Source organism: Rhinatrema bivittatum, chromosome 2 (genome assembly GCF_901001135.1).
Source record: "Rhinatrema bivittatum chromosome 2, aRhiBiv1.1, whole genome shotgun sequence".
Taxonomy (NCBI): Eukaryota; Metazoa; Chordata; class Amphibia; order Gymnophiona; family Rhinatrematidae; genus Rhinatrema; species Rhinatrema bivittatum.
This window is the reverse complement of record NC_042616.1, coordinates 35,451,740-35,477,614: the sequence shown is the minus strand read 5'-3', so window position 1 is coordinate 35,477,614 and position 25,875 is coordinate 35,451,740. Positions and strand designations below refer to the sequence as shown.

The following is a 25,875-nucleotide window of genomic DNA, read 5'->3' as shown; positions in this document are numbered from 1 at the left end:
GTCTTACTTTGTCTCCTTAGTTGTTTAAATGGTGACTCCTCATGTTGAAAAGTCTTTAAATTCAGGTCCCTGCTATACCAGCCTGGCTCCCAGTGAGAATCACTTTGAATGCATATACAGTGTTGCTCCCAGCTTCTATGGCAGGGGGAAATGTGGAAAACAATGGTTTACATTCAGACAACAACCAACAAGGACTAAATTTAATAATCTGGGTAAACAAATAAGCGTGGGGGTAGCTTGCTTATTACGGCGGTTACTACCCGAAACCAATTAAGCCTGATACATCACTTTGAAAGCATATACAGCGTTGCTCTCTGCTTAAACAGCAGGGGAAAATGTAGAAAAGAGGATTTACATTCAGACAACATCCAACAAGGCAATGATCTGTGCAGTCAGGGTAAACAAGCATCAGGGTAACTTGCTTGATGCGGCGGTTACTACCCTTAACCATAAGCCTTATGCTCACCTTTGATGCAACTCCAACATTACTCTCTGCATCAATGACAGGGGATGGCAGGAAATTTGAATCAAACAGCAGCAAGGGCCCTGAATTTGGTGGTTGATGAATCAGAGAAGTATGGGAAAATAAGTGGAAGCTTGCTGGGCAGACAGGATGGGCCGATTGGTCTTTTTCTGCCGTCATTTCTGTGTTTCTATGTTAAGAATGGGGGGCTAAAAAACCTCAAAAACAGAGACATTTCTTCACTGAAGACAAAATCTTCCTTGACTGGGTGTTTTGATGTCACAGATGCTTTCCTCATTCACAGGGTGAATGAGCTCACTGATCTTCATCCCTTATTTATTTTATTTATCAGATTTTTATATTCCACTTTTCAAGGTGGATTACGTTCAGATACTGTGCTTATTTCTCTGTCCCCAGAGGGGGACAGACAATCTAAGTTTGTACCTAAGGTAATGGAGGGTAAAGTGACTTGCCCAAGGTCACAAGGAGGGGCAATGGGATTTGAACCCTGGTCTCCCTGGTTCAAAACCAGCTGCTCTACCCACTAGGCGGCTTACTCCTTTGACTGGCCAATGAGGATGATCTTCCCCAAAGAAGCAAGTTTTAAACACAGTCCCTTCTCAAAATAGATATCTTCTGGCTATCAGACCTCTAACACTGCCAAGCCTGACACAGGTGCTTGCCTCATTCAGGGAGGGAATGGGCTCAGGGGTCCTCTGCCTTGGAACAGGAGGCCCACAGGGGTTCTGACAAAAGTCTATCTTACTGCAACCAAAACCGAAAAGAGCCACTGGCAGGAAGTGCACGGTGGAGGTCCTCTTCAAAAGGTAAAAGCTTGATGAGGCAGGGAGGCCTGACTAGGAAGGAGAAAACAGACGTCTTTCTTGCTCTGTGTCTTATCAAACTCTAACCACCAGCTACACCTCGAATGACAAAATGGCTGGGTTAAAAAGGAAGTGAAGCATCCAATCCAGAACCTCCAGGTTGGGAGGGGCCAAAAGGGATGGATGGCTCATGATGAAATATCCAAACCTGGGACCTAGGGACAATTAGTGGTGACTGGGGGCGGAGGTCGTCCGGCCACATACGTATTTATGGACCTGTCCCACAGTGTTGTCTTTTTTTCACTTTCCTTCATGTCATTCCAGTGTCTCCCTTTAGTCTGCTTCCAGCCAACCAGTCCCTCCTCGCTCATTAATCTCCTTCCTCTCCTCTCTCTCTCTTGCCTGCTCACTCTCCCTATCCTGCCGTATAGCCTTCCTCTCATTTACTCCTCCAGCTCCCCAGTAAGTCCTCCCTGCTTTATTAGCTGCTACTTAATATTTCTAAAGTGCTGCACGAAATTTGCAGCACTGTACAAACATGCAAAAAGTCAGTCAGACCCTGCTGCATAGAGCTTACAATCTAATAAGACAAACATACAGGATAAGGGACTGCTGCTCCTGTGCCCCCCCCACCACCACCATGTCTGCTAAATCCACGCGTCTTCCTTTACTGTGAGCCACTGTTGTTAGCTACTTCTGGCAGGGCCAGGCAGGAGAGACTGGCGGCAGTAAGAAATAACCGATGGAAGCTGGCCTGTGGAGTTCTTACTCGGAGCAATGGGACCAACAGCAGCACAGAGGAAGAGCATCTGCAGTAGTGGTAGGAAGTGGGGCAAAGATCAGTCACACGGCTGCAGGCGTTGTGGGAAAAGCCATTACAGAGTGATATATTGGAAAAAGTGTGGGGGTATCGCGAAATACAGACATAAAAATGCTAAGGAGGTGGCAGCCTAGGAACTGCTTCCTGTGTGAAAAGGTGAAGTCTGGGAGCCGACAGATAGAAGGCAAGAGGATCAATGAGTGCTGAAGCTGATATTTTAAGGAAATGTATATATAGCTCAGTTTCTTTAAAATAAGCCTTCCTCTCCCAGTCTTATCATGGAACCCTTCACTGTATCTAATAAAGGTTAAAGAAACTACTACTGGGGATGATTATAACTGCCCACATATTATCATGCTATGCCTTTAATATCCTGTAATTACTAATCTTCAGAAGGATAGCCGAGTTAAGTCTGGTGTGGCAAACAATGACAGTCTGTAAGGTGCCACCCGACTCCTGTCGTCCTTTTTTTTTTTTTTTTAAATCTTTATTTAACACAAGAAAGAGACATTTACAAGTAAACGCTTGATGTACATTGTAAGCATATCTTTCAAATGTATAATGCCATGACTTTTTTTATATATATATAATTATCTGATCTTCATTTTCCTTCTTACTCCAAGTTATTGTTTCCCTGTTACATGTAACTGCTTTTCTGCACTATTGTTCAAATTGTAAAGTTTATTTTAATTGCACCCCTGTTTCTTGTGAACCTGCATGATGGGACTATCGTCTTGAATGTTGGTATATAAAAAAAACTTAAATAAATAAATAAATAAATGATGGTTGATTGTACATTAACCGTAAACATAATTAACAACATCTGGCTGTGCATGTGGTGGCAGGTTATAATAAATGCTTTTAATATACCACTCCTGCGTACATTTTTTAGTTTTTGGTGGGTTTTTTTTACACCATTCACACTAACCATTCATACCCTAATTCTCACATCCGCACTTGAATCATTCTTCCAGTCAAACCGGCTGAGCTCTGATGTCTTCTCCAAACAATGCGTGCAAAGCGCTTATTGTTCATTAGTGAATATGACAAGTCACGTGGTGAGTTGTGGTTGGAGCGTATATGTTAGACGTACACGCATTACCAGTCACTGGGGTAGTGACTGATTAAAAGTGACTGGCGGAGGGTTTCTGGCAATTGAGCGTGCGTCAAGTCCCAAAGCTTTAAGTACTCCCGTGATACCTTACGATTAGTACATGTGACATCCGATCTCTCAACTTGCATCCAATCCGCCAGCTTCCGGAACCACATAAGGGGCGTGGGACTGAGAGGCTTAATCCAGTTAACGAGGATACACGCTTTGGCCAAACAGGTCACCGTATGCATGTATTTCACGACGGCTTTCGTAGCGACAGATAGCCATTGCGTGGAGCCTAGCAATATAAAATCTCCAGTGAGAGGTGGTTTTTGCTGGATGGAGCCTTCTATGACTTGGAACATTGCACTCCAAAAGGGGAATACAGAAGGGCAAAACACGAAATTATGTCGCATTGTGCCTCTATCTCTGTGGCCCTTCAGACCTGTATCTGTAGTGGAAATGTGCATCTTGCAGGCACATACATTATCTATATGCAGTTTATGTAACGACTTAAATTGCATTTCCTGAATCTTGACATCCACTGCTGTGGAAAAGACATATCCAAAATATTTTAATATGTCCTTTTGGGATACCAAATGTCCCAGTAGGTTCGACCATGATTTGGCTGTTGGTGCACAGAGATGTTCAGTCTCTTTGCTAAATCGCAGTTTATAGCAAAATGACAATGAGTTATAATCTTTTTTTACCTTAGCAAATATGTTAATAACAGATATTGGGCCAAAAAGATTTGTGGGTGCAAGACAGTGGGGTAGATTTTAAAAGCCTTGCGTGCCGGCGTGCGCAAAGCCCCGGGACGTGCGTAAGTCCCGGGGCTTTGCTCGGGGGGGGCGTGGCGGCAGTCAGTGGGCGGGGCCGGAGGTGTGACGGTGGTCTGGGGGTGGGGCCGAGTGCTCCGGCACAGCGGCCTGTGCCGGGGCAGGGAGCCAGAGGCAGGCGTAACTCAACGAAAAAAGGTAGGGGAGGGGGATTTAGTTAGGGCTGGGGGGGGGATTAGATAGGGGAAGGGAGGGAAAGGTGGGGGTGACAAAAGAAAAGTTGCCTCGGAGGGAACGGAGGCAGGCTGCGTGGCTTGGCGCGCGCAGGCTGCCATTTTTACACAGCCTTGCACGCGCCGAACCTGGTTTTAAAAGATACTCACGGCTACGCACGTATCTTTTAAAATCCGGCGTACTTTGGTTCGCGTGCGCATACTTTTTAAAAATCTGCCCCCAGTGTGCGCAGCAGATAGTGTCTCGCTTCCAAAAAAATATAGAATGCTTAGGTGGTATTTGAAATTGGGGAGCTCAATTGATCGAAAGAAATGACTGTTTGGCTGGTTACACAGTATAAGTCCTCCAAAGATATTACGCCATTTGATGCCCATTTTTTTTTTTTGAATCTTTTTTATTAGGATTTTCATAATCAAACAACTTTCCAATTTACCTTGAACAGTGCAAGAAATGAAACTTTAACCCCCATAACCCCTTATTTCCCCCCCCCCCCCTTACCCCCCTTCCTCTGCAGCAGGACAAACAAACAGTAACATTTACAAAGACAAAGGTATCTCCCTCCATTTGAGTATCTACTAATTAGATGCTAGGCGCGTATTCTCCTGGTATTGATGTCTGGTGAGTTTTTGAATAATGTCTCTCTTGGAAGCTGGGAGTGACCACCAAAACTTATTCCATATGGAGAGGCACTCAGTCCGTTTCACCAATTTCTGCGTAGACGCCGTCCTAAGTTCGTGCTGACATAAAGTTCGAGTCTACCTTGCCACTGCTCCCTCGTAGGTCTCCTCCGTTGAGATCCACCTCGACAAAATAGCTTGAACAGCTACGAGCAGGGCTTTATGCAGAAACTGTTGATCATATTCTGACAGTGTTTGAAGTGAGTCATTTGCAAATGCAACAGACACAGTGTAAGATCCTTAGGTATCTGAATTCCCCAAATCCTTCCCAACCGTTCCAGTACCTCCTCCCAAAACAAAACCAGCGTGTCACACTCCCACAAACTGTGTAAATATGTACCCTTATGAGTCTGACATTTAATACACAAATCGGAATCAGCTAATTTGGGGTATATATATGCAATGCAGAATTTTGAACCTCATTTCGCATAGAATCACATTTTCTGACAACTTATAACTACTCTGCAAGAGGTGCATAATTAGACGGTAGTGATAAGTAAATATCAGCATGAACGACCCATTTATTTTGTATAGAAACCACCGCTGAAGTGAACTTCAACTCTTTTAAGGCTCGAGAGAACACAGAGCAAGAATGTCGTTTTTTACATCCTGGATCTATGACATTATCTAAATTTTCCCAATGAGCCCTATTTATCTGAAGCCCTGGGACACATAGTGCCTGATCTGCAAATAGGCATAGAAATCATGGTTATGTATCTCATACACTTCCTGGAGTTCCGTAAAGCTCCATAATATCCCTGTCCTGGGAGCATCTAGCTGGTATACGTTTTTCAGGCCCTTCATTCCCCAAGCCCGGAACACCGAACTCGAGATCCCTGGTATAAATTGGGGGTTTCCCCTCAGCGGAATATGTGGAGTCAAACATGTCCCCATTTTCAGTTTATTTAAGCATAAGAAACGCCAGGCTTTCCTACCCGAACATAGGATCATACTCCTTTTACAATGTGCTGGTACCAGTGATCCCGGCAGTTGTATAAGGGCGGCACCATTCCATTAGGAATTCAAGTGGTGTGTATAGGCCTGTCCCATCCAACCAGTCTCGAATATGTCGTAATAAGCATGCAAGATTATAATCTCTCCAGCTCGGGCATCCCAAACCTCCTTGATTTCTTTCTAGCCGTGAGGTATCAAGGGAGAGCCTAGCTTTGCGTCCCCTCCAAAGGAACTTCCGCACTATCTTCTTAATACTGTTTATATCTCCCGAGGTTAGCCAAAGTGGGATCTGTTGCAGAATGTAAAGCCACCGCAGCAGTTCTAGCATCTTTAATAAGGCTATTCTCCCTGTCAAGGACAACGGTAGGTTCTCCCACATTTTAAGTTTGTTAGTCAACATTTGATGCCCATTTTTCAAATATCTGGTGGTTCAGTCCTGGTAAGAACGCCGGATTTCCAGTCAAACTCATCAGTTTAGTGCCGAAAGGATTTACCATTGAACTCACGGCAAAAGTACTGCCAAGCCAGTCTAAGTGGTTTTATTAAAATATGATTTCTAATAACCGCAGGGAGATCAACCCTTCGACTGTGTAACACATTTATAGGTTTCAGGGGGCTCACAATATCTGTTATTAATTCTGGGACTTCAAACTTCTACTGTGCACGATACCATTCCCAACAAAAACGCAGCTGGCAGGCCGTGTTGTAGAAATAGAAATGTGGCAGTTTCAAGCCTCCATATTTTTTTGACAACATAAGTCCCGTACTTTATAGCTCACGCGGGCTTTCTTTCCTCGCCACGGAACTAGGATCAGCGCTGTACGTATCTGCAAGTAATCGGAGCGCCTAAGCCATACTGGAAGCATTTGCAGTTTGTAGAGCAATTTCGGCAAAAGGGCCATCTTGAATAGGGCGCTTCTACCAAGCAATGACAGGGGTAGGTCCTTCCAGATTGTCACTTGCTCCCTCCCGCATGCTTTCTATCAAAGTAGAGATATTCATATCATACAATTGAGAGAGATCTCGCGGGATCTGCAGCCCCAAATATTTGGAAGACCTTTTGGACCATGATAGAGGAAAGACGCCTTGCCATGTCGCTTATAATGAGGGTGATATAGGCAGTGCTTCGGATGTAGAAAAATGTGTTTTCAAGCCAGCGAACTGCCCGAACTGCTCGATAAGATTCATTAGTGCTGGTAGGGCAGTAGGGGGATTTCTTAAAAAGAGGTGCATGTCATCAGCAAATGAACCCATTTTATACTTTTTTGACCCTGGATGAAAGCCCTGAATATCCAGGGATTCTTTTATTTTGATAATCAGTGGCTCTACTGTCAGGATGTATAATATTTGTCCTTGTAATTTAATTTATATAGGGCAAACAACGCGTCCCATTCGTTGTCGTATTATTGAGCACCGGAGCCGCATTAAGGCACTACGTGAACATGCCCCTTTAGTAAGTCATTGGGTTGAAAGTAATCACACTGTGGAAGAAATTCGGTTCTTTGTGATTAAACAAGTCACTCTTCAGCATGGGGTAGACTTGTCTTTGATGTTAAGAAAGATTGAACAGCGATTCATTTACAGTTGGCGTACAATTGCCCCGGCAGGATTAAATGGACCAATAGAGTGGAGTGCATTTTATTAACAGATGTAATTTAGTATTGCCCTTGCAACATTTGTGATAATTGGCTTCGGTTGTTAAAAGATAATTGAATTGATTGTCGAAATGGCTATTGTTTCCTCTATATAAAGTTTTTGGATATGCTGGTAGTTCACATTTCAGCGGGTGACGACGTGTTTCGTCACTTCCGATTAACGTGAGTATCGGAAACCTTTCGTTTTGTGATGTAGGTAATCCTGTGGTTAACGGTAAGCGTTATTTTCAATTTAATGGTAACCCTCTGTTTATATTGTTGCAGAATATGTTTTCTTGAGATTGTAGGTCGGCGGTTCCATAATAGATGTGTAAACATGTGAAGTTTTAAAGGCATCATAATAGTTAAAGGGAACGCCGCGCTACACAGATGTTTGAAAAACGTGTTCAGTAAACAGAAGGGAACGCTGTATTGGATGAACTTTAAAGGACGTTTTGAGTCATATATATGACAAGTTTTCTATCTTTAGGTAGGTATGGCCTTTTAATAAATCAGATCTGAGTTTTCACTCAGGTGTTCAGTATAGGGTTAGGAGAAAAATTGTGTGATTTGATCATAAATAGATTTATTATACTTTATGGTTTAAAAATTAGGGGAAGGGAAATGACGTATTGTAGTTTGTAAGGTTTTGGGAATAGGGTTAAACTAGTTTTTATTTTTGGGTACTTATAAAACTTGCTTTCAATTTAGTGTAATTTATTGATAGCTGTTTACATGTGTTTTTCAGTGTATCAGCATATTTAAAATATATGAATAACATCAGTCCCTGAGGAAGCCCCTAACGATAGGGGTGAAACGAAGAGATCTTGTATCATCTTTTGTCAGACATACGAACGAACAAATGATCCTGGTCACGAAAATATGTGACATATGTAATTATTAATTGATTAATCTATAAGCATTTGTGAAATTAATTTACAATAAGAATTCATGCTAATGTTTGAAATTTGCATCTCAAAAAAACATATTTTTTAACTTGTGGGTATGAATGTGTGAGTGTGCTAGCTTAGTTTTATTGTCTATGTAGGTTTACATGTGTGATATTTTTGAATAAATTTTGTATGTTTTATATATACAGTTTGGCTCTCTTATATTTGTGTGAATTCATGACAGGATGTATAGTAGGGCAGACAATGGGCATCCTTGACTTGTACCACTTTCTAGGGAAAACAACTCAGATAATTCACCATTTATGTTTATACAGGCAGTGGGCATCATATACAATAGTTTGAGCCATGCTATAAATGTTGATGGAAAACCATCATATAGATCATATAGTCCCATTGGACGTCATCGAACGCTTTCTCAGCATCTAAGCTAGCAATTAAGCCATCAGGATTTTCTAAGGACCATAGCTTACGTATATTAGTAACTCCATTCCTGTTCTTTACAAAGCCAGCCTGGTCTGGAGCAATGAGATCAGGAGCAATTATTGGCTAATATTGAGGCTAAGATTTTAATATCCACATTAATCAGTGAAATGGGCCTATAGGAGCCTGCCTGTGTTAAGTCTTTGCCTGGCTGCCTGCCTGTGTTAAGTCTCATTTCTGGAGACCAGCAGCCTTTTTGGACCCAGGTCTGATATAGATTTTGCAAGGGGGTGACTACGTCCTCTTTCAGGAATTTATAAAATTCCGCCCCAAAGCCATCCAACCCCAGTGCCTTTGCCAGAGACGGCCGAGGAATTGCATATGATATTTCCGAGGTAGGGATGGGATTCGCTAATCTTTGAGGCCAACCTCTGAGATCTGTGGGAGCTGTAAATCCGCAAAAGAATTTTTTTGGGCGTTTTTATCTGTTTCCTTTTTGGAATATAATGTTTGTAAAACTTAAGCATTATTGCCGTGATGTTGGCTTGGGAGGTTTGAATGTTTCCACTAGAGTCAACCATATTCGTAATGAAGTGTTTAGGTTTGATGTTTTTGATTAACCGTGCTAACAGTTTGCCGGCCTTATTGCCTTGCCTAAAAGATTGGGTTTTAAATTGGAGAATGTGCTGCACCTCCCTTTGATATAGAAAGTGATTAAGTGTTTTGTAACCAAAGTTATTTCATCTTGCAGCGAGTTAGCCAAACTAGCGATATGCTTTTTTTTTTTTTTTAAGTCTCTGAGTCGACGTTGTAATGAGAGTATCTCTTGATCTCGGAGTTTATTTTTATGAGCTACATACGCTATTATTTGTCCTCGTAGTACAGCTTTAGCAGCGTTCCAGTAGGTATCACTTGCAACATCTGCTTCAGGATTGAATTCAGCATATTCTTCCCATTTATTTTGTAGGGATGTGACAAACTCTGTATCATGGTAAAGTAGGCGAAAGCCTCCACTGGTAGGGAGTTTTGGGCCGTGTCAGGATAGCTAAATCTATAGATATGTGCACATGGTCTGAAACCGCTAGAAGATCAATACTGGCATCTCGAAGCTTAGGGAGCATATATCAGTTGAGATTAGGAAAAAATCTATCCTTGAATAGGAATTATGGACCTTTGAGTAATATGTAAAATCTAATTCTGTTGGATGGAGAACTCGCCAAGCATCTATCAGTTGGAGCTCTTTCGTTAAAAAATATATCCCCTCTGTGCCTCTGCCGGGGGTTCCAGTTCTAATTGGGTTAGTATCTAATTTAGGGTCCAGCGGCAGGTTGAAATCTCCTCCCAGTATTACTTTATGCTGAAGATGGTGGCCTATTTCAGAGGTCAGACCCACAAAGAATTCGAGGCCACAGACATTAGGGGCATAAATATTGCACAACAGAATTTTCTGTTGGTCAATAGTGCCGCATAGGATTATGAAGCTACCATTTTAATCTTTTTCTTGGTGTTCCAAGACAAATGGACAATCCTTATGGATTACGATGGCAACTCCCCTACTTTTTGTAGAGTAGGATGCATAATAGCATTGACCTACCCAATCTTGTTTTAATTTTCCATGCTCCTTGTCATTCAAATGGGTTTCTTGCAAGGACCCTATTTGTGTTTTTGCCCTCTTTAAATGGTCCAAAATCTTTTTCGTTTAATAGGGGAATGTAATCCCCGCACATTGAGGGATACTAATTTCAGATCAGTTCAGCATTGCTACGCCAACGTAGTAAGCAGTGATAAGGTCTTGAAACCCCGCCCAGCCTCGAGGGTCCCAGTTCTAAACACATTATCAAGTACTTTTACATTATTTTTCCTAGAGTAAGACATCACAGCCAGTCAAACAACACCCGCACTCTGTCGATTATTTCTTGTTCTACATTTTACTACATTCATTCCCTCAGGCATACTTACGCTCTGAATCATACATTCAGTCACACAACACATCCACACCAAAAACCTTGCTCCTAATGCACATCCTCCCCAATTTGGTTCTGATCCGCTTCCTTCTGGGTGAAGATATGTCCGTCGGGCTTGCCCATTATAAAGCGATCTGTTGCAGACCAGTAGTTCGCAATCGGGTATAGACTGGAGGATTCGCTGTCCCATCGTTCCAGGGGGGCTTTGAATTGCTTTTAGTAACCATCACCACTGGTCACCCGGTCAGTGTTGGCTCTCAATAATTACTGGAATAGGAGGGAGAGCTGTCGCTATGCAATATGGAAAGTTGTAAAGCGTAACAGTCAATCGATCCAAATACTATTCTCAGCTATTTCGAGCTGCCTTTGGTTCACCGTGAGCAATAGGTCCTTCCTTCTTTCTGTTAGAAACGCTGCTGCGATGCCTACCATGAGTGGCAGGAAGGAAGGCCTTTAATGGGACGAATAGGCCCCAGTCCATTGCGTTTCCATTGTTTAGATTCAAATGGCGCAGGAGTTTAGGAATCCTGTTGGGCATGATTCTCGGAATATAATGATGCCATGAATTTTAGCGCTGATTCTTTAGATAAACATGTAGTCGTTTTCCCAGCGTGGGTAATTTTTAACTTGGCGGGATATTGCAGAGTGAATCTGATTCCTTTTTTATAACGTGCTGCACATATGCCTGAGAGGGCCCGTCGGTCCTCTGAGACTTTTGCTGAATAGTCATTGAACAGGAGGATCCGGGAATCTTCATATTTTAGGGGTTCTTGGCAAAGTTCAATATCCTAACTATCACCGGCCTCGGTTTAGTAGTGTTTTGGTTGGCTGTCCCCAATCGGTGGCTCTTTCCACTACCACCGGTTCCGTCGTCAAAGATAGGCCCAAAGTTTCTGGCAGCCACACTTGGACTAGCGGCACTAGACCGGGATCTTTCACCGATTCCGGGACGCCAAGGTTACGTAAATTGTTTTGCCATCCTCTATTCTCTTGATCTACGAGTTGATCTTTCAAGACCGCATTTTCTTTCTTTAAGGCTTGCAATTCTATCTCTGTACATCCATATGTGTTTCCTGTGTCACCATTCGGGACTCTAGTTCTTTGATTCTACGATTATGTGTCTCAAAAGATTCTTTTCTTTCGTCTGTTGACGATTGCAATTTGATTAATTTGTCTTCCAAAAGCGCTGATCCATGTTTGGAAATTTCTTTAATTAAATCAGCTTTGAGCTCTTGCATCGATTTTTCAAACTCCGACGCCATTTGCAAATCTCCAGCCTTTATCTTATCCTGCGTTTGTCATTGCGGTCTCGTCGTCATTCCTTCTCGCACCTCTCATTAGTCACGCTGCTGGTGGTCACTTGCCGTTTGTGAGAATTTTTCACAAATAACAACAAAATCGAGGTGCTCAAGGGGCAGCCCGAGCAGAGTTCTTCAGGTTCCCAACTTCACAGCTGCATGACGTCACCGGACGTCCCTCCTGTCATTCTTTATTAAGTTAGTGGTTCAAAAAGGGAGAGCTTCATAATGACAGGTATTAAACATTGCAATCCTGCCCTCTCTGTACAAACACTGCTGCAGGTTTGTAACCTGGGATACTGCAGTCAGCTCTGACTCTGATGGGACCCTGAGCATACCCGAGACACAGAAGAGGCAATTTGGGACCCTCCTGGGTGTGAGAAGAGAGAACAGGAGTCCCACAAAGAGAGATTCTGTGTCCCATGTTCTGGGTGTCACTGGTTTCCGGTTGCAGTAGTCCTGCTCCTGGACTGTGTGTTATGTGACTGTGAATTATATACACCAGGAAGCTCCCTCCTACCCTTCTGAGCCCTGGTACTGGGAGATGTAATGCAGAAGGTGCTGAGTGTTTCTGGTTTGTGTTTCAGGTCCCAGTAACCTTTCAGGACATCGCTGTCTATTTCTCCCAGGAGGAGTGGGAGGATTTAGAAGAATGGCAGAAGGAGCTTTACAAGGAGGTGATGAAGGAGAATTATCAGATGCTCAGCTCACTAGGTAAGGAGAGACGTTTTTAAGAAATTCATATTTTTAGGAGGGGAAAACAGAATGTTATTTGATTATTGAGTGAAGTTCAGCTTTCTGCATTGCCAGGGGCTGGGAATTCTACAGAGGCAGCATTCATTGCCCCAGTGGAGGACACAGAGTCGTCATTGCTCAGAGGTGACACCTAATGGTTGGATTCATATTCCATGATTGCAGGGCTCTGGAAGGTGCCTTGACATCTGCCCCCTCCCCTTCCAGCCCAGGGCCATCATTGCAATGAGCAGGCTCAGCGTTTTGGGAGGAATGTAAAATGGGGGGAGAAATTCCCAGGTAGCTGGGAATGAAAAATAAAGGTACCAGAACCAATGCTGGATCTGAATGAACTGGAAGTATAAAGCAGCAGGAGAAAACCACCAGGTCACAAGAAGAAAGAAAGGAAAAGTATTTCTTAGCAATTGTGTGAAAGAGGACGTCGATGGGGATAAATGACAGGAGGTATGAGGGAAAATATTTCTTAGTAATTACAATGATGAAGAGGAGGGGATGGGGATAAATGAGGGAGGGGAGGTGGGAGAGGAGTGTAACAGGATAGAAAGGGAAAGTATTTCTTAGTAATTGTAGTGAGGAAGAGGAGGGGATGGGGATAAATGAGGGAGGAGAGGTGGGAGAGGAGTGTAACAGGATAGAAAGGGAAAGTATTTCTTAGTAATTGTAGTGAGGAAGAGGAAGGGATGGGGATAAATGAGGGAGGGAGGTGGGAGAGGAGTGTAACAGGATAGAAAGGGAAAGTATTTCTTAGTAATTGTAGTGAGGAAGAGGAGGGGGATGGGGATAAATGAGGGAGGGGAGGTGGGCGAGGAGTGTAACAGGATAGAAAGGGAAAGTATTTCTTAGTAATTGTAGTGAGGAAGAGGAGGGGGGATGGGGATAAATGAGGGAGGGGAGGTAGGCGAGGAGTGTAACAGGATAGAAAGGGAAAGTATTTCTTAGTAATTGTGAGGAAGAGGAGGGGGATGGGGATAAATGAGGGGAGGGGAGTGTAACAGGATAGAAAGGGAAAGTATTTCTTAGTAATTGTAGTGAGGAAGAGGAGGGGGAGGGAGATAAATGAGGGAGGGGAGGTGGGAAAGGAGTGTAACAGGATAGAAAGGGAAAGTATTTCTTAGTAATTGTAGTGAGGAAGAGGAGAGGATGGGGATAAATGAGGGAGGGGAGGTGGGGGAGGAGTGTAACAGGATAGAAAGGGAAAGTATTTCTTAGTAATTGTAGTGAGGAAGAGGAGGGGATGGGGATAAATGAGGGAGGGGAGTGTAACAGGATGGAAAGGGAAAGTATTTCTTAGTAATTGTGAGGAAGAGGAGGGGGATGGGGATAAATGAGGGAGGGGAGTGTAACAGGATAGAAAGGGAAAGTATTTCTTAGTAATTGTAGTGAGGAAGAGCTTTCCTTGCATAAAGCCTCTTGTTTTTTCCCCGTGATGGAGGCCATTCAAGAATTGATTGATCTTGAGTGGGGCACCCCTGAGGCTAATTTCAAAGGGAGTCAGATTTTGGAAGGCCTGTACCCTCTGGATCCAGTCGTAAGAGAGCACTTATGTTGTCCTAAGGTGGATGCACTTGTGTGTGCAGTCTCCAAGTGGACCACTATTCCTGTGGAAGGAGGTGCAGCCTTGATGGATGTTCATGATAAAACGATTGATAGTATCCTTAAGGAAGCCTTTGAAGCCGTAGCAATGACTGCAGATTGATTCTTGTTGTCCCCTGGTGGCTCTTATTTGCTTCTCTCCCAGGAGGTCGATGATTCTGGGGTAAATTCCAGGGCAGTTATGGAACCAGCTGCTGCCTTTTTGGCACATTGTGGGCTGTGATTTGGTCTGCAACTCAGCCAGACTGGATGGCTTCGATAGTGGCGGCCAGGCGTCAATTATGGTTGAGAAATTGGTTGGCCGATGTGATTTCAAAGGCTGATCTCACCAAGTTGCCCTTTCAAGGCTCGCTTTTGTTTGGCAGCAAATTGGAGAAACTGGCCAGTAAGTGGGGAGAATCTTCGGTTCCTCGTTTGCCGGAAGATAAGTATCAGGTGCAGAGCTCCCCCAACATGAGAGGTCGTGCTAGGGGATCCAAGCGTTTTGATCCTATAGAGGAGCGACCTTTCAAAGGACTTGATCTTTTGGTAGGTCTCAGGCCTTTTGTCCCCGTCAACCCAGAAGAGGTGCAGGCTCGTATAGTGGAACTTCCTGAACCTCCCAATGAAGTTTTGCCGACCTTCCCCTGGGAACAGGAGATAGGGAGACGCCTCTCTCTCTTATCAGAGGTCGGTTGAAATCACATCGGATCAGTGGGTCCTGGAGGTGATACGAGAAGGGTATGCAATAGAGTTTCGCATTGTTCCATGCTACGTGTTCATGGAGTCTCCCTGCCACTCCCCGCAAAAGAAGTGGGCAGTGGAGGGTACATTGGCAAGTCTCCTTAGTCTGAAGGCTGTGGTCCCTGTGCCCACGTCGCAAGAAAACACGGGGCGATATTCCATTTATTTCATTGTGCCAAAGAAGGAGGGCTCCTTTCGTCCCATCCTGGGTCTCAAAGGCGTCAACTGTCATCTGCAAGTGAAGCGTTTTCGAATGGAGACCTTATGCTCAGTGATCATGGCCATTCAGTTGGGAGAATTTCTGACCCCTGTGGATCTGTCCAAGGCGTATCTTCCCATTCCCATCCAACTAGAACATCAACGCTTCCTGCGGTTCACCTTTCTGGGATGCCATTATCAGTTTCGGGCACTGCCCTTTGGTCTGGCCACCGCTCCCAGAACTTTTCCAAGGTAATGGTGGTGGTTGCGGCAGAGTTGAGAGAGGATGGAATCCTGGTACACCCATATTTGGACGACTGGCTGATTTGTGCCAAGTCGCTGGAAGAGAGCCGCCTGGTGACTCGCAAGCCGATTTCTCTGTTGCGGGAGCTCAGCTGGTTGGTGAACCTAGCCAAGAGCAGTCTTCAGCCTACTCAGTCGTTGGAATACCTGGGGGTTTGGTTCGACACGAAGCAGGGCAAGGTGTTCCTGCCAGAAGTTCTAATTCAGAAGTTGCTAGCTCAATTCCATCTGTTGTTGAACACTCTGATTCTGTGTGGTCTTGACTTAATGGCAGCGACCCTGGAAGTGGTACCATGGATGAGGGCGCATATGCATCCTCTTCAGCACTTCCTGCTATCTCGGTGGAATCCGCAGTCCCAGGACTATTCGATGCGGCTCCATCTGCCGATGGAGGTCTCCTCTCAACTGCAGTGGTGGCTGCAGGCAGATCATCTACGGAAGGGAGTTTCCCTATCCCCGCCGGACTGGCTAGTTCTGATGACAGATGCGAGTCTCCTGGGATGGGGAGCTCACTGTTAGGAACTGACAGCGCAAGGGCACTGGAATGCAGAAGAGTCTCTCTGGAACATCAATCAGCTGGAAGCCAGGGCGGTCCAGTTGGCATGTTTACAGTTTGGCGTCAAGCTGCAGGTTCAGTCGGTCTGAGTAATGTCGGACAATGCAACGACTGTGGCCTACATCAATCGGCAGGGAGGTACCAAGAGCCAGCAAGTGTTGCAGGAAATAGCTCAACTTGTGGAGTGGGCAGAAGTACATCTCCAGATGATATCAGCCTCAGATATTGAAGGCAAAGAAGACGTAAGAGCAGACTTTCTCAGCAGAGAGAGTCTAGACCCAGGAGAGTGGGCATTGTCAGACAAAGTGTTTCAGCTGATTTGGGATTGCTGGGGTCTCTTGTTCCTAGACCTGTTGGTGACCTCGCACAATGCGAAAGTTCTGTGATTCTTCAGCCGCAGAAGAGATCCAGAGTCATTGTGGATCGATGCCCTAGTGCAGGAGTGGCCGGAAGACAAGTTGCTGAATGCCTTTCCTCCATGGCCCATGTTGGGCAGACTGATTCGAAGAATTGAATGCCACAGAGGGATGGTGCTCTTGGTAGCTCCAGACTGGCCCAGGAATCCATGGTATGCGGATCTGCGGAGGCTCCTGGTGGAGTTGCCTCTTTGACTTCCAGCACACAGGACCCTGTTGTGGCAGGGACCTGTCCTTCACGAAGATCTGACTCGATTTTGTCTTACGGTATGGCCCTTGAAAGGACTCGCTTGCTGAAACGTGGATCCTCTGTGGCAGTGATCTCCACCTTGCTAAGAGCTAGAAAGTTCTCCACTTCCTTGGCCTATGTGCAGGTTTGGAGAGCGTTTGAGGCCTGGTATGAGGATCGAGGTACTCTTCCTTTCCTTGGTCAGGATTCTGCTTATTTTGGAATTTTTGCAGGCTGGCTTGAATAAAGGCTTGGCTTTCAGTTCCTTAAAGGTACAGGTAGCGGCTCTCACCTGTTTCAGGGGGTCAGGTAAATGGTGGATCCTTGTCGGCTCATCCTGATGTGGCCCATTTTCTGAAAGAAGTGAAATTGCTGCCTCCTTTGCAGTTTCCGGTTCCCCTATGGAGTCTTAATTTGGTTTTGGAGTTTCTGGCAGGCCCTACATTTAGACCACTATGTACTCTGTCCTTGTAGTTGCTGACCTTGAAGGTGTTTCTTGTGGCAATTTGTTCTGTGCGTAGGGTTTTCGAACCGCAGGCCTTGTCCTGCTGGGAGCCATTTCTCCAGGGCAGTCCAGCTGCGTACTGTTCCTTCCTTTTTACCAAAGTTTTACTTGAATCAATCCATCTTTCTGCCGTCTCTGGACAGAGAGGGAGATGCAGAGGTGCATCGTCTGTTGCGACCCTTGGATGTCAAGAGACGTATTGACAGGTAACTGGAAGTTATGCGGAAATCGGATCGCCTGTTTGTTCTGCATGGCGAGGCCGGCTAGACAGGGAGAGCCGGCCTCGTGAGCTACGATAGCTCGCTGGATTAAGGAGGCCGTGTCTGTGGATGCTGAGCAGCCATTGCCTAGTCAGATTAGGGCTCATTCCACTAGGGCTCAGGCAGTGTCATGGGCAGAGGTTAGACCGTTGTCTCCCATCGACATTTGCCGAGCTGCGATGTGGTCTGGATGTGCAGGCCCGGGAGGATGCGGCCTTTATGCGTGTGGTTTTGACTGGAGCGCGGGCAGCCTCCCACCCTCTTCGGGAGTAGCTTGGGTACATCCCACTGGTTCTGGATTCATCTGACCGGATGCTAAGAAATGAGAAATTACTACGTACCTGATAATTTCCTTATCTTCAGGACAGTCAGATGAATCCAGCTTCCTTCCCTCGGCTGCCAGATGATCCTTCTGTGTGCTGACGTTTTACAGGGCTTACTGGTCCCTAGCTTAGTGTTATTACTTTCTTTTCTGAGCTCAGTGTTGCCTGTTGGCTGAGTATTGAAATGGTTATCTGTTTTTTAATCAAGTCTTTTGCTAGTCTGTCCACTGTTGCTTTTGACGAGAATACTGGCGGGCCGAGGTCACTGCCGGGCTATATGTACTGTGACGTCTGCTGGCAGAGGTGCATAACCCACTTCTCCTGGATTCATCTGACTGAAGACAAGGAAATTCTCAGGTAAGTAGTCATTTCTCATTTTACCAGCAGTCTTGAGAGTATCAGAATTACCCTCCTTCCTTTGGCTTAGATAATGCCAACCATTTTATTACAGGTTTGCTTTACTCTGAGGGATTACTGTAGTAACTTTAGTAGCCAGGCAAAACATTTCTTACTAGGAAACGTGACAGCGGGATCTTAGCAGATTAAAGAATTAGCAACATTATGACATGACCCTAGCCTGGACTTGCATAGGAAGGTGGTAAAGAAGCCGAGCTGACTAATCCACTGACCAGAGCTGTTTCTCACCCCTGCTGTGACCTCTGACCAGGCTTCTCCCTTTGGAATCTCTGAGGCTGCATCTCGTGCTCTGATTGTCTCCACTCTCCTCCGGTCTCCTGAAATGCCTCCTGCTAAAAGGGAGCTCACCCTGTCACTTGCGAGCCGCGGAGCGGGTTCTCAGCACACTGCTGAGGGTTGTTTCAGCTTCTCTGGGATGGTCAGCGACCCATTGCTTTCACTCCCTGCTGTTTGCAAGGGCTTACTAATGTATTACCTATGCATTACATTGAGAATTGGATCAAGGATGAACGCTTGATGTGATTTTCTTGGATTTCAGCAAAGCTTTTGATACGGTCCGACGTAGGAGGCTCAGGAATAAAATGAGAAGCTTGGGACTTGACACCAAGGTGGTGGCGTGGATTACAAACTGTTTGACTGACCAGAGACAGCGTGTAAGGGGACACGGAACCCCACGCTGAAGAGAGAGCCGTGTTAAGCGGAGTGCCACAGGGATAGGTATTAAGACCTGTTCAATGTCTTCGTGAGCGACATTGCGGAAGGGATAGAAGGTAAAGTTTGTCTATTTGCAGATGATACTAAGATCTGCAACAGAGTGGACACGTCGGAAGGCATAGAGAGAATGAAAAGTGATTTAAGAAAGCTTGAAGAGTAGTGAAAGATTTGGCAGCTGGGATTCAGTGCCAAGAAGTGCAGAGTCCTGCATCTGGGATGCGGTAATCCAAAAGAGCTGTATGTGATGGGGGGTGAAGGGCTGTTGTACACGGAGCAAGAGAGGGACCTTGGGGTGATTGTGTCTGATGATCTGAAGATGGTGAAGCAACGTGACAAGGCGATAGCTAAAGCCAGAAGAATGCAGGGCTGCATAGAGAGAGAAATAACCAGTAAGGAAAAGGAGGTGATAATGCACTTGTACAGGTCCTTGGTGAGGCCTCACCTGGAGTACTGTGTTCGGTTCTGGAGACCGTATCTCAAAAAGGATAGAGACAGGATGGAGGCGGTCCAGAGAAGGGCGACCAAAATATTGTGGGGTCAGCATCGGAAGACTTATGAGGAGAGGTTGAAGGATCTTAATATCTATACTCTGGAAGAGAAGGGGGTACGGGGGATATGATACAGACCTTCAGAAACCTGAAAGGTTTTAATGAAGCAGAAACTTTGAACCTTTTCCATTAGAAAGAAATCAGTAGAACTAGGGGTCATGAAATTAAACTCCAGGAGGGTGACTCTTCATGGAGAGATTGATGGATGCCTGGAATGCCAGGAGGGTGACTCTTCATGGAGAGATTAATGGATGCCTGGAATGCCAGGAGGGTGACTCTTCATGGAGAGATTGATGGATGCCTGGAATGCCCTCCCGGAGGAGACAGTGAAGAAAAAAAACAGTAAATGGGTTCAAAAAGGCATGGGATAAACACTGTGGATCCTTAAAGCCTAGAGTTGGAAATTAAGAAACAAGGGGTATCCAGCATGGAGTGGCAACTACTCCCGCTAACAGAAGGCTTGGGCAGTTAGCTTACATGATTTTGACGCAACCTGCACAAAGCAGCAGTTACTACCCTTAACAGAAACAAGGGGGTAACATGCACGGAGCGGCAGTTACTACACTTAACAGAAACATGGGGGTAAACTGCATGGAGCGGCAGCTACTACCCTTAACAGAAACATGGGGGTAACCTGCACGGAGTGGCAGTTACTACCCTTACCAGAATGCATAGAGGTAACCTGCATGGAGCGGCAGTTACTACCCTTGACAGAAACATGGGGGTAACCTGCATGGAGCGGCAGTTACTACCCTTGACAGAAACATGGGAGTAACCTGGATGGAGCAGCAGTTACTACCCTTAACAGAAACGTGGGAGTAACCTGCATGGAGCGGCAGTTACTACCCTTAACAGAAACATGGGAGTAACCTGAATGGAGCGGCAGTTACTACCCTTAACAGAAACATGGGAGTAACCTGCATGGAGCGGCAGTTACTACCCTTACCAGAATGCATAGAGGTAACCTGCATGGAGCGGCAGTTACTACCCTTGACAGAAACATGGGGGTAACCTGCATGGAGCGGCAGTTACTACCCTTGACAGAAACATGGGAGTAACCTGCATGGAGCGGCAGTTACTACCCTTGACAGAAACATGGGGTAACCTGCATGGAGCGGCAGTTACTACCCTTGACAGAAACGTGGGGGTAACCTGCATGGAGCGGCAGTTACTACCCTTAACAGAAACATGGGAGTAACCTGCATGGAGCGGCAGTTACTACCCTTGACAGAAACATGGGTAACCTGCATGGAGCGGCAGTTACTACCCTTAACAGAAACATGGGAGTAACCTGCATGGAGCGGCAGTTACTACCCTTGACAGAAACATGGGGGTAACCTGCACGGAGCGGCAGTTACTACCCTTAACAGAAACATGGGAGTAACCTGCATGGAGCGGCAGTTACTACCCTTGACAGAAACATGGGGGTAACCTGCACGGAGCGGCAGTTACTACCCTTAACAGAAACATGGGAGTAACCTGCATGGAGCGGCAGTTACTACCCTTGACAGAAACGTGGGGGTAACCTGCACGGAGTGGCAGTTACTACCCTTAACAGAAACATGGGAGTAACCTGCACGGAGCGGCAGTTACTACCCTTAACAGAAACATGGGAGTAACCTGCATGGAGCAGCAGTTACTACCCTTAACAGAAACATGGGGTAACATGCACGGAGCGGCAGTTACTACCCTTGACAGAAACATGGGGTAACCTGCTGTTAAGTGGAATCCCAGACCCTTAGCAGAACACATGGAAGTAACCTGGATGGAGCGTCATTTACTACCCTTAACAGAAACCTAGGGGTAACCTGCATGGAGCGAGATTATTACTCCTAACGGAAAGCATTGGGGTAACCTGGACGGAGCGGCAGTTTCTACCATAAGAAAATGGGTGGACCATTTGGTCTTTTTCCTGCCGTTATTACTATGTTACTCTATATTATTGTGTGAGTTAATGCATACTAAGGTGAATGCACAATTAAAAGTCTGATTGGCTCATCTCTCGAGTGCTTCAAGTATTCTTTGTCTCCTTCTCCTGGTTCAGCTTCAGGCCAGGCTGGGACTAAGCAGCTGGCAGCGTCCGGCCCTGATTAGCCTGAGTCCTGTAAACCGGGGGCTCAGGGATGTTCTCTCTTTCACAGACACACAGCACCCGGTGTCCTTATGTTTTCTCTGCGCTTGGAGAGTCTTCGTGGTTGGCGCGGCTCTGTGAATCGGATAAGCTGCGCGCATTCACATCTTGACTAGAAAAGTCTCTCATCTCTTGCTCTCTGCGGCCGGATGCAAACAGGCCAATGTCCATTTTGCCAACGGCCGAGAATCCATCTTAGCCACATCTACAGTTGGTAAGAATTTGGGGTCTCCATACAATACTTGAAACCAGAAAGACTTCATAAAATTTACCCCCATCTTAAATCTGATGGCAGTTACGTGAGGGAGAGGGCTCCTTGTTTCATATCTGGTGGGCTTGTCCCCAGATCCAGAAGTTTTGGGATATGATTGTTTTTAATCTAATAAATAGTGAAGGTCCGGATACCCAAAAGACCCTGAATGTTTTCTGTTAAGTATTCCAATACCAAATGGGCCTACATCTCTCCAGATTTTAATTTTGCAAATATTCCTTGAGGCAGGAGTGTCCTCGGTGGCACATTGGAAACAACCGGAGCTCCCTTCACTTCTGCAGGTTCATCAACGCCTTCATAAGATTTTTTTTTCAGGGAAAATTGACTGCGATACGCCAGAATTCACTTGAGAAGTTTAATAGCGAATGGCAGCCTTGTATGAACTGGTCACAGCCTAATTCCTCGTGAATCAGTACGGCTTTATCTATCTCTTTTCCATCGGTTAGACTATGTAAGGTTATATTTATATGTTGTTTAGTGCTCGACGAGGCATCGGTCCCAGGACTGGAGGGGGAGGAACGAGTGGCAGGGTGTGTATTGCTTTATATTGCTTTGTTACTTTTATTCTGTTCCATCTTGGGCAGTTTGAAAGATTTGCGCCTTTACTATTGTACCACTGTAGTGTGTGAATAAACTTTAAAGTACAAAACGAGAATCTTCCACAGATGAAGTTGGTGCGAGAGCTCTTGAGACCCCCACAGGCCCCTTCGTCAGGTGCGAGCTCAGAGACTCCAGGGAACCCTCACCCCGGTAGGATTTCTGTGAGGCGGAGAGGCTGGAAATCTGGCTCTGCACGTTCGGAGGGAATTTCATGTAGAAATAGCTGGGACACGTGGAAGTAGCACGCACGTGGGCACAGGCTGTTTTGTAAACGTCGAGAGTACGCGTGTGGTTTTTGGTTTCCTGTCTCCATTTTACTGGGGGATGAAAGAGCTGAGAAGTTGCCATTTTGTACACATTGCCTGCGCTTTTACCCTGCTGACGCCTGCACGTGAGATCCGAATTGTCTGTTGCCGGCGGTTACTGGCTGGGAGATCTGGGTGAAGTGTTAGAGGGTTTGGGTGAACTGGTGCAGGTGTTGTGGAACCGGTGATTCCAAGTATTTTCAAACCGGTACACGCGCCCGCGTTAAAATATCCCGGCCTCCGCATTTAATTCTGGGTGTTTACCCATGCAGCGCCTGAGTTGTTTCACGGGTAAATAATACACGCGCGTGTTCGTAGGAGAGAGAAGGTCTGCATGCTCTTGCACTGGAAATATTTGCACGTTCTGAAATGTAAGCTTGCTTGCTTCTGGAGCAGAAGTATGTGCTGTTTACACTTCTGTGCAATACTGACATTAATCTCCACGCGTCGTCTTAAGGACACACAGGCTGTACCACGGAGAGGTTTGGGAGTTAGGCTTCCTGTGTACAGTGAACTCTCTTCATACGTGTCCCGAGCTGGAGGCACAGACGCTTACTGTGTTTCCTCTTTGTTTGCAGATTAAAAGAGATAAATGTTCTTGAGATACTTACACAGCAGCTTTTTTCAGTTTAGGACCTCCACACTATCACCGTCACCCCTGACCCTGCCTGACTCTGGTCTCCCTCACCAGTCCCCTCAGTATCTGCCCCTAACCTGCTCAATTTCTGTCACTCTTGTGCTTTCTTCTACCTCTGGTCGGCTCTCTCAGGCCTTCCCTGCCCTCTCAGTAAAGAAATATTTCCTCCTGATTCCTCTTGAGTCTCCCTCCTCCTATCTCTGTGCCCAGAGCCTTTTTCTATAGGAAATGCTCCATTCTTGTACACTGGTGCAGCCCATCTTTCCCTTCTTCATATTTTAGTTCATTGCAAGCCTTCTCCATAAATTAACCAATAATATTTTTCCGAGTGACTGTGAGAAACCTAATGCGGCTTTCTTACCTCAGGAACAGGCTCCCCGACCACCACCCCTGAGATTATCTCCCACATTGAACGAGGGGAAGAGCCGTACGTCAGGGATGAGCCGGGATCAGAGGAAGGAGGAACTGGGAGAAGCAGCTGCTCAGGTGAGTGCGGGAATAAGAGGGACCGGGGTAAAACTGCTGAGCTGGAGAGTGGAAGTGCAGAGACCCCTTCACAAGCTCCTCTGCAGATCTCTGTAATCACTCACAGGGTTTCCGTGACAGGCATTGGCTGTGTCTGGGTCATTTATTCATATTCAGATACCAAAAGGAGTAGAGTATGTGATTTACCTAATATGATCTGTCCCCAGATCATTTTTTCTCTGTGCTTAAAAGTAAGTGCAAAATCCAAACTTCTACATGAGCTGTTCCCCTGACAATTTTATAACACAATTTATGTGCATAAAACTTTGTTTCTTCTTCATCCAGTCAGGCCAGACCATACAAATGAGTTTTCCATGCCAGCCAGCAGATGGAGACAGAGATTACAGGCTCGCTGATGTCACTTCATGTACACTCCTGTGCTGCCGGTATTCTCTGTCTCCAGCAGATGGTGGACGTGCATCCTGTGCTGTGGGTAATGGCTTGTTAAGCTGAAGCAGGAAATGAATTGCTGGAGGCTTCAGAACTGACAAATTTGTCTCTGTCCCTGAGTTGAGCAAGGTCCTTGGTGGTACCAATTAAAAAAAAAAAAAAAAAAAGGTTGAAGCTCCTGGCTCCTGAGGAGACGGCTTGGTGCTCCCTCCCTCAGTTGAGGACTGATGGGATCCTTCCTTCTCCTTCTCCTTCCCTCCTCTCCCCACCCCCTCCACCTTATCTGCCAGCTTCTCCTCCCTTACTGGTTTGTTTTGTTTTTTTTAATTTATAATTTTTATTGGTTTAAACATTAGCAAACAAATCAATGTAAAATGTTGGTATGGAAACAAACCATAGCACGAATACTGAACAATAATAATAACAATATTGAAATCCCCCCCCCCCCCCTGGTCCCCCATCCCCCCATGAGCTCACTGAGTCGCATTTATAGAAAGAACTCTGATCGTCCCTATTGGGTAAGTGTCAGAAAGAGAGTAAGTATATATATATATATATATATAAACCACGCAATCCGGTCCCAAAGTACATGTGACACTCCTGTATGGCAGCCGCTTTCTCCCATTGCAGATGTGGTGTCCATATTGCCCTGAACAGAGATGTCATGTGATGTAGTTCCACCGTCACTGCAGCCATCCTGCAAAAGCGATGACCTTTTTTTGTGGTACGACACTCAGGGTTGGGATGTCGGTCTGTTTCCAACACTTTGCAATGGCCAAGCTGGGTGCAATAAAAACTTGTTTTTTCCAAAGATTATGCACATGATCACATGTGAGAAAGCGAGCCAACGTGCCCACACTTACGCCAGCAATAGTTCACTGACTTGAGGGTATCTGCGATGCAAGGCGTGTGGCGTTATGTACCAGCCTGTGATCACTTTATAGCAATTCTCTGGCAGCGCAGCAGAGGTCGGACATTTCCGTGCCGGCATGGACATCTGCGCCCCGTCCTCTGCCCTTACGGGGAGTCCCAGATCTTTTTCCCACCCAGCAGTGGGCGGAGGTTGATGCATCTCAGGGCTCAACAGCCTAGCATAACGTTTGGATACCATGCCCCCCTTTTTTTTTTTTTTTTATCTCTATCCTCACACAGAAGCGCAAATAGTGTTTTCCCCTTGTCTTAGGGAGGATACAATGTCGGGTGTTCTCAAAAAAATGTATAATTTGGGAACCTGCAAGGATGACAATTGATGAATTGGTTGCATCTCTTTCCACGGCATTACAGACCCCCCTGCTGATAACCTGCTCTGTCTTTGTTATACCTTTATTGTGCCGCTCCCTAAAAGTCTGGTTAAGGGTAAGCAGCTGGGAATCGGGTGCGATAAAAGAGGCGTGCGGAATCGAAATG

The 25,875-nt window shown here is 45.6% G+C and overlaps 1 protein-coding gene across 1 annotated transcript in view; it reads left to right on the top strand.

The window, feature by feature from the left end:
- Positions 1-25,875, top strand: part of LOC115083798 (zinc finger protein 11-like) — a 39,976-nt gene that overhangs the window by 1,746 nt on the left and 12,355 nt on the right. Inside the window, exons 2-3 of the mRNA XM_029587819.1 lie at positions 12,659-12,785; positions 23,920-24,039. Coding sequence (XP_029443679.1) covers positions 12,659-12,785; positions 23,920-24,039 — 247 coding nt within the window. The remainder of the gene's footprint in view (positions 1-12,658; positions 12,786-23,919; positions 24,040-25,875) is intronic.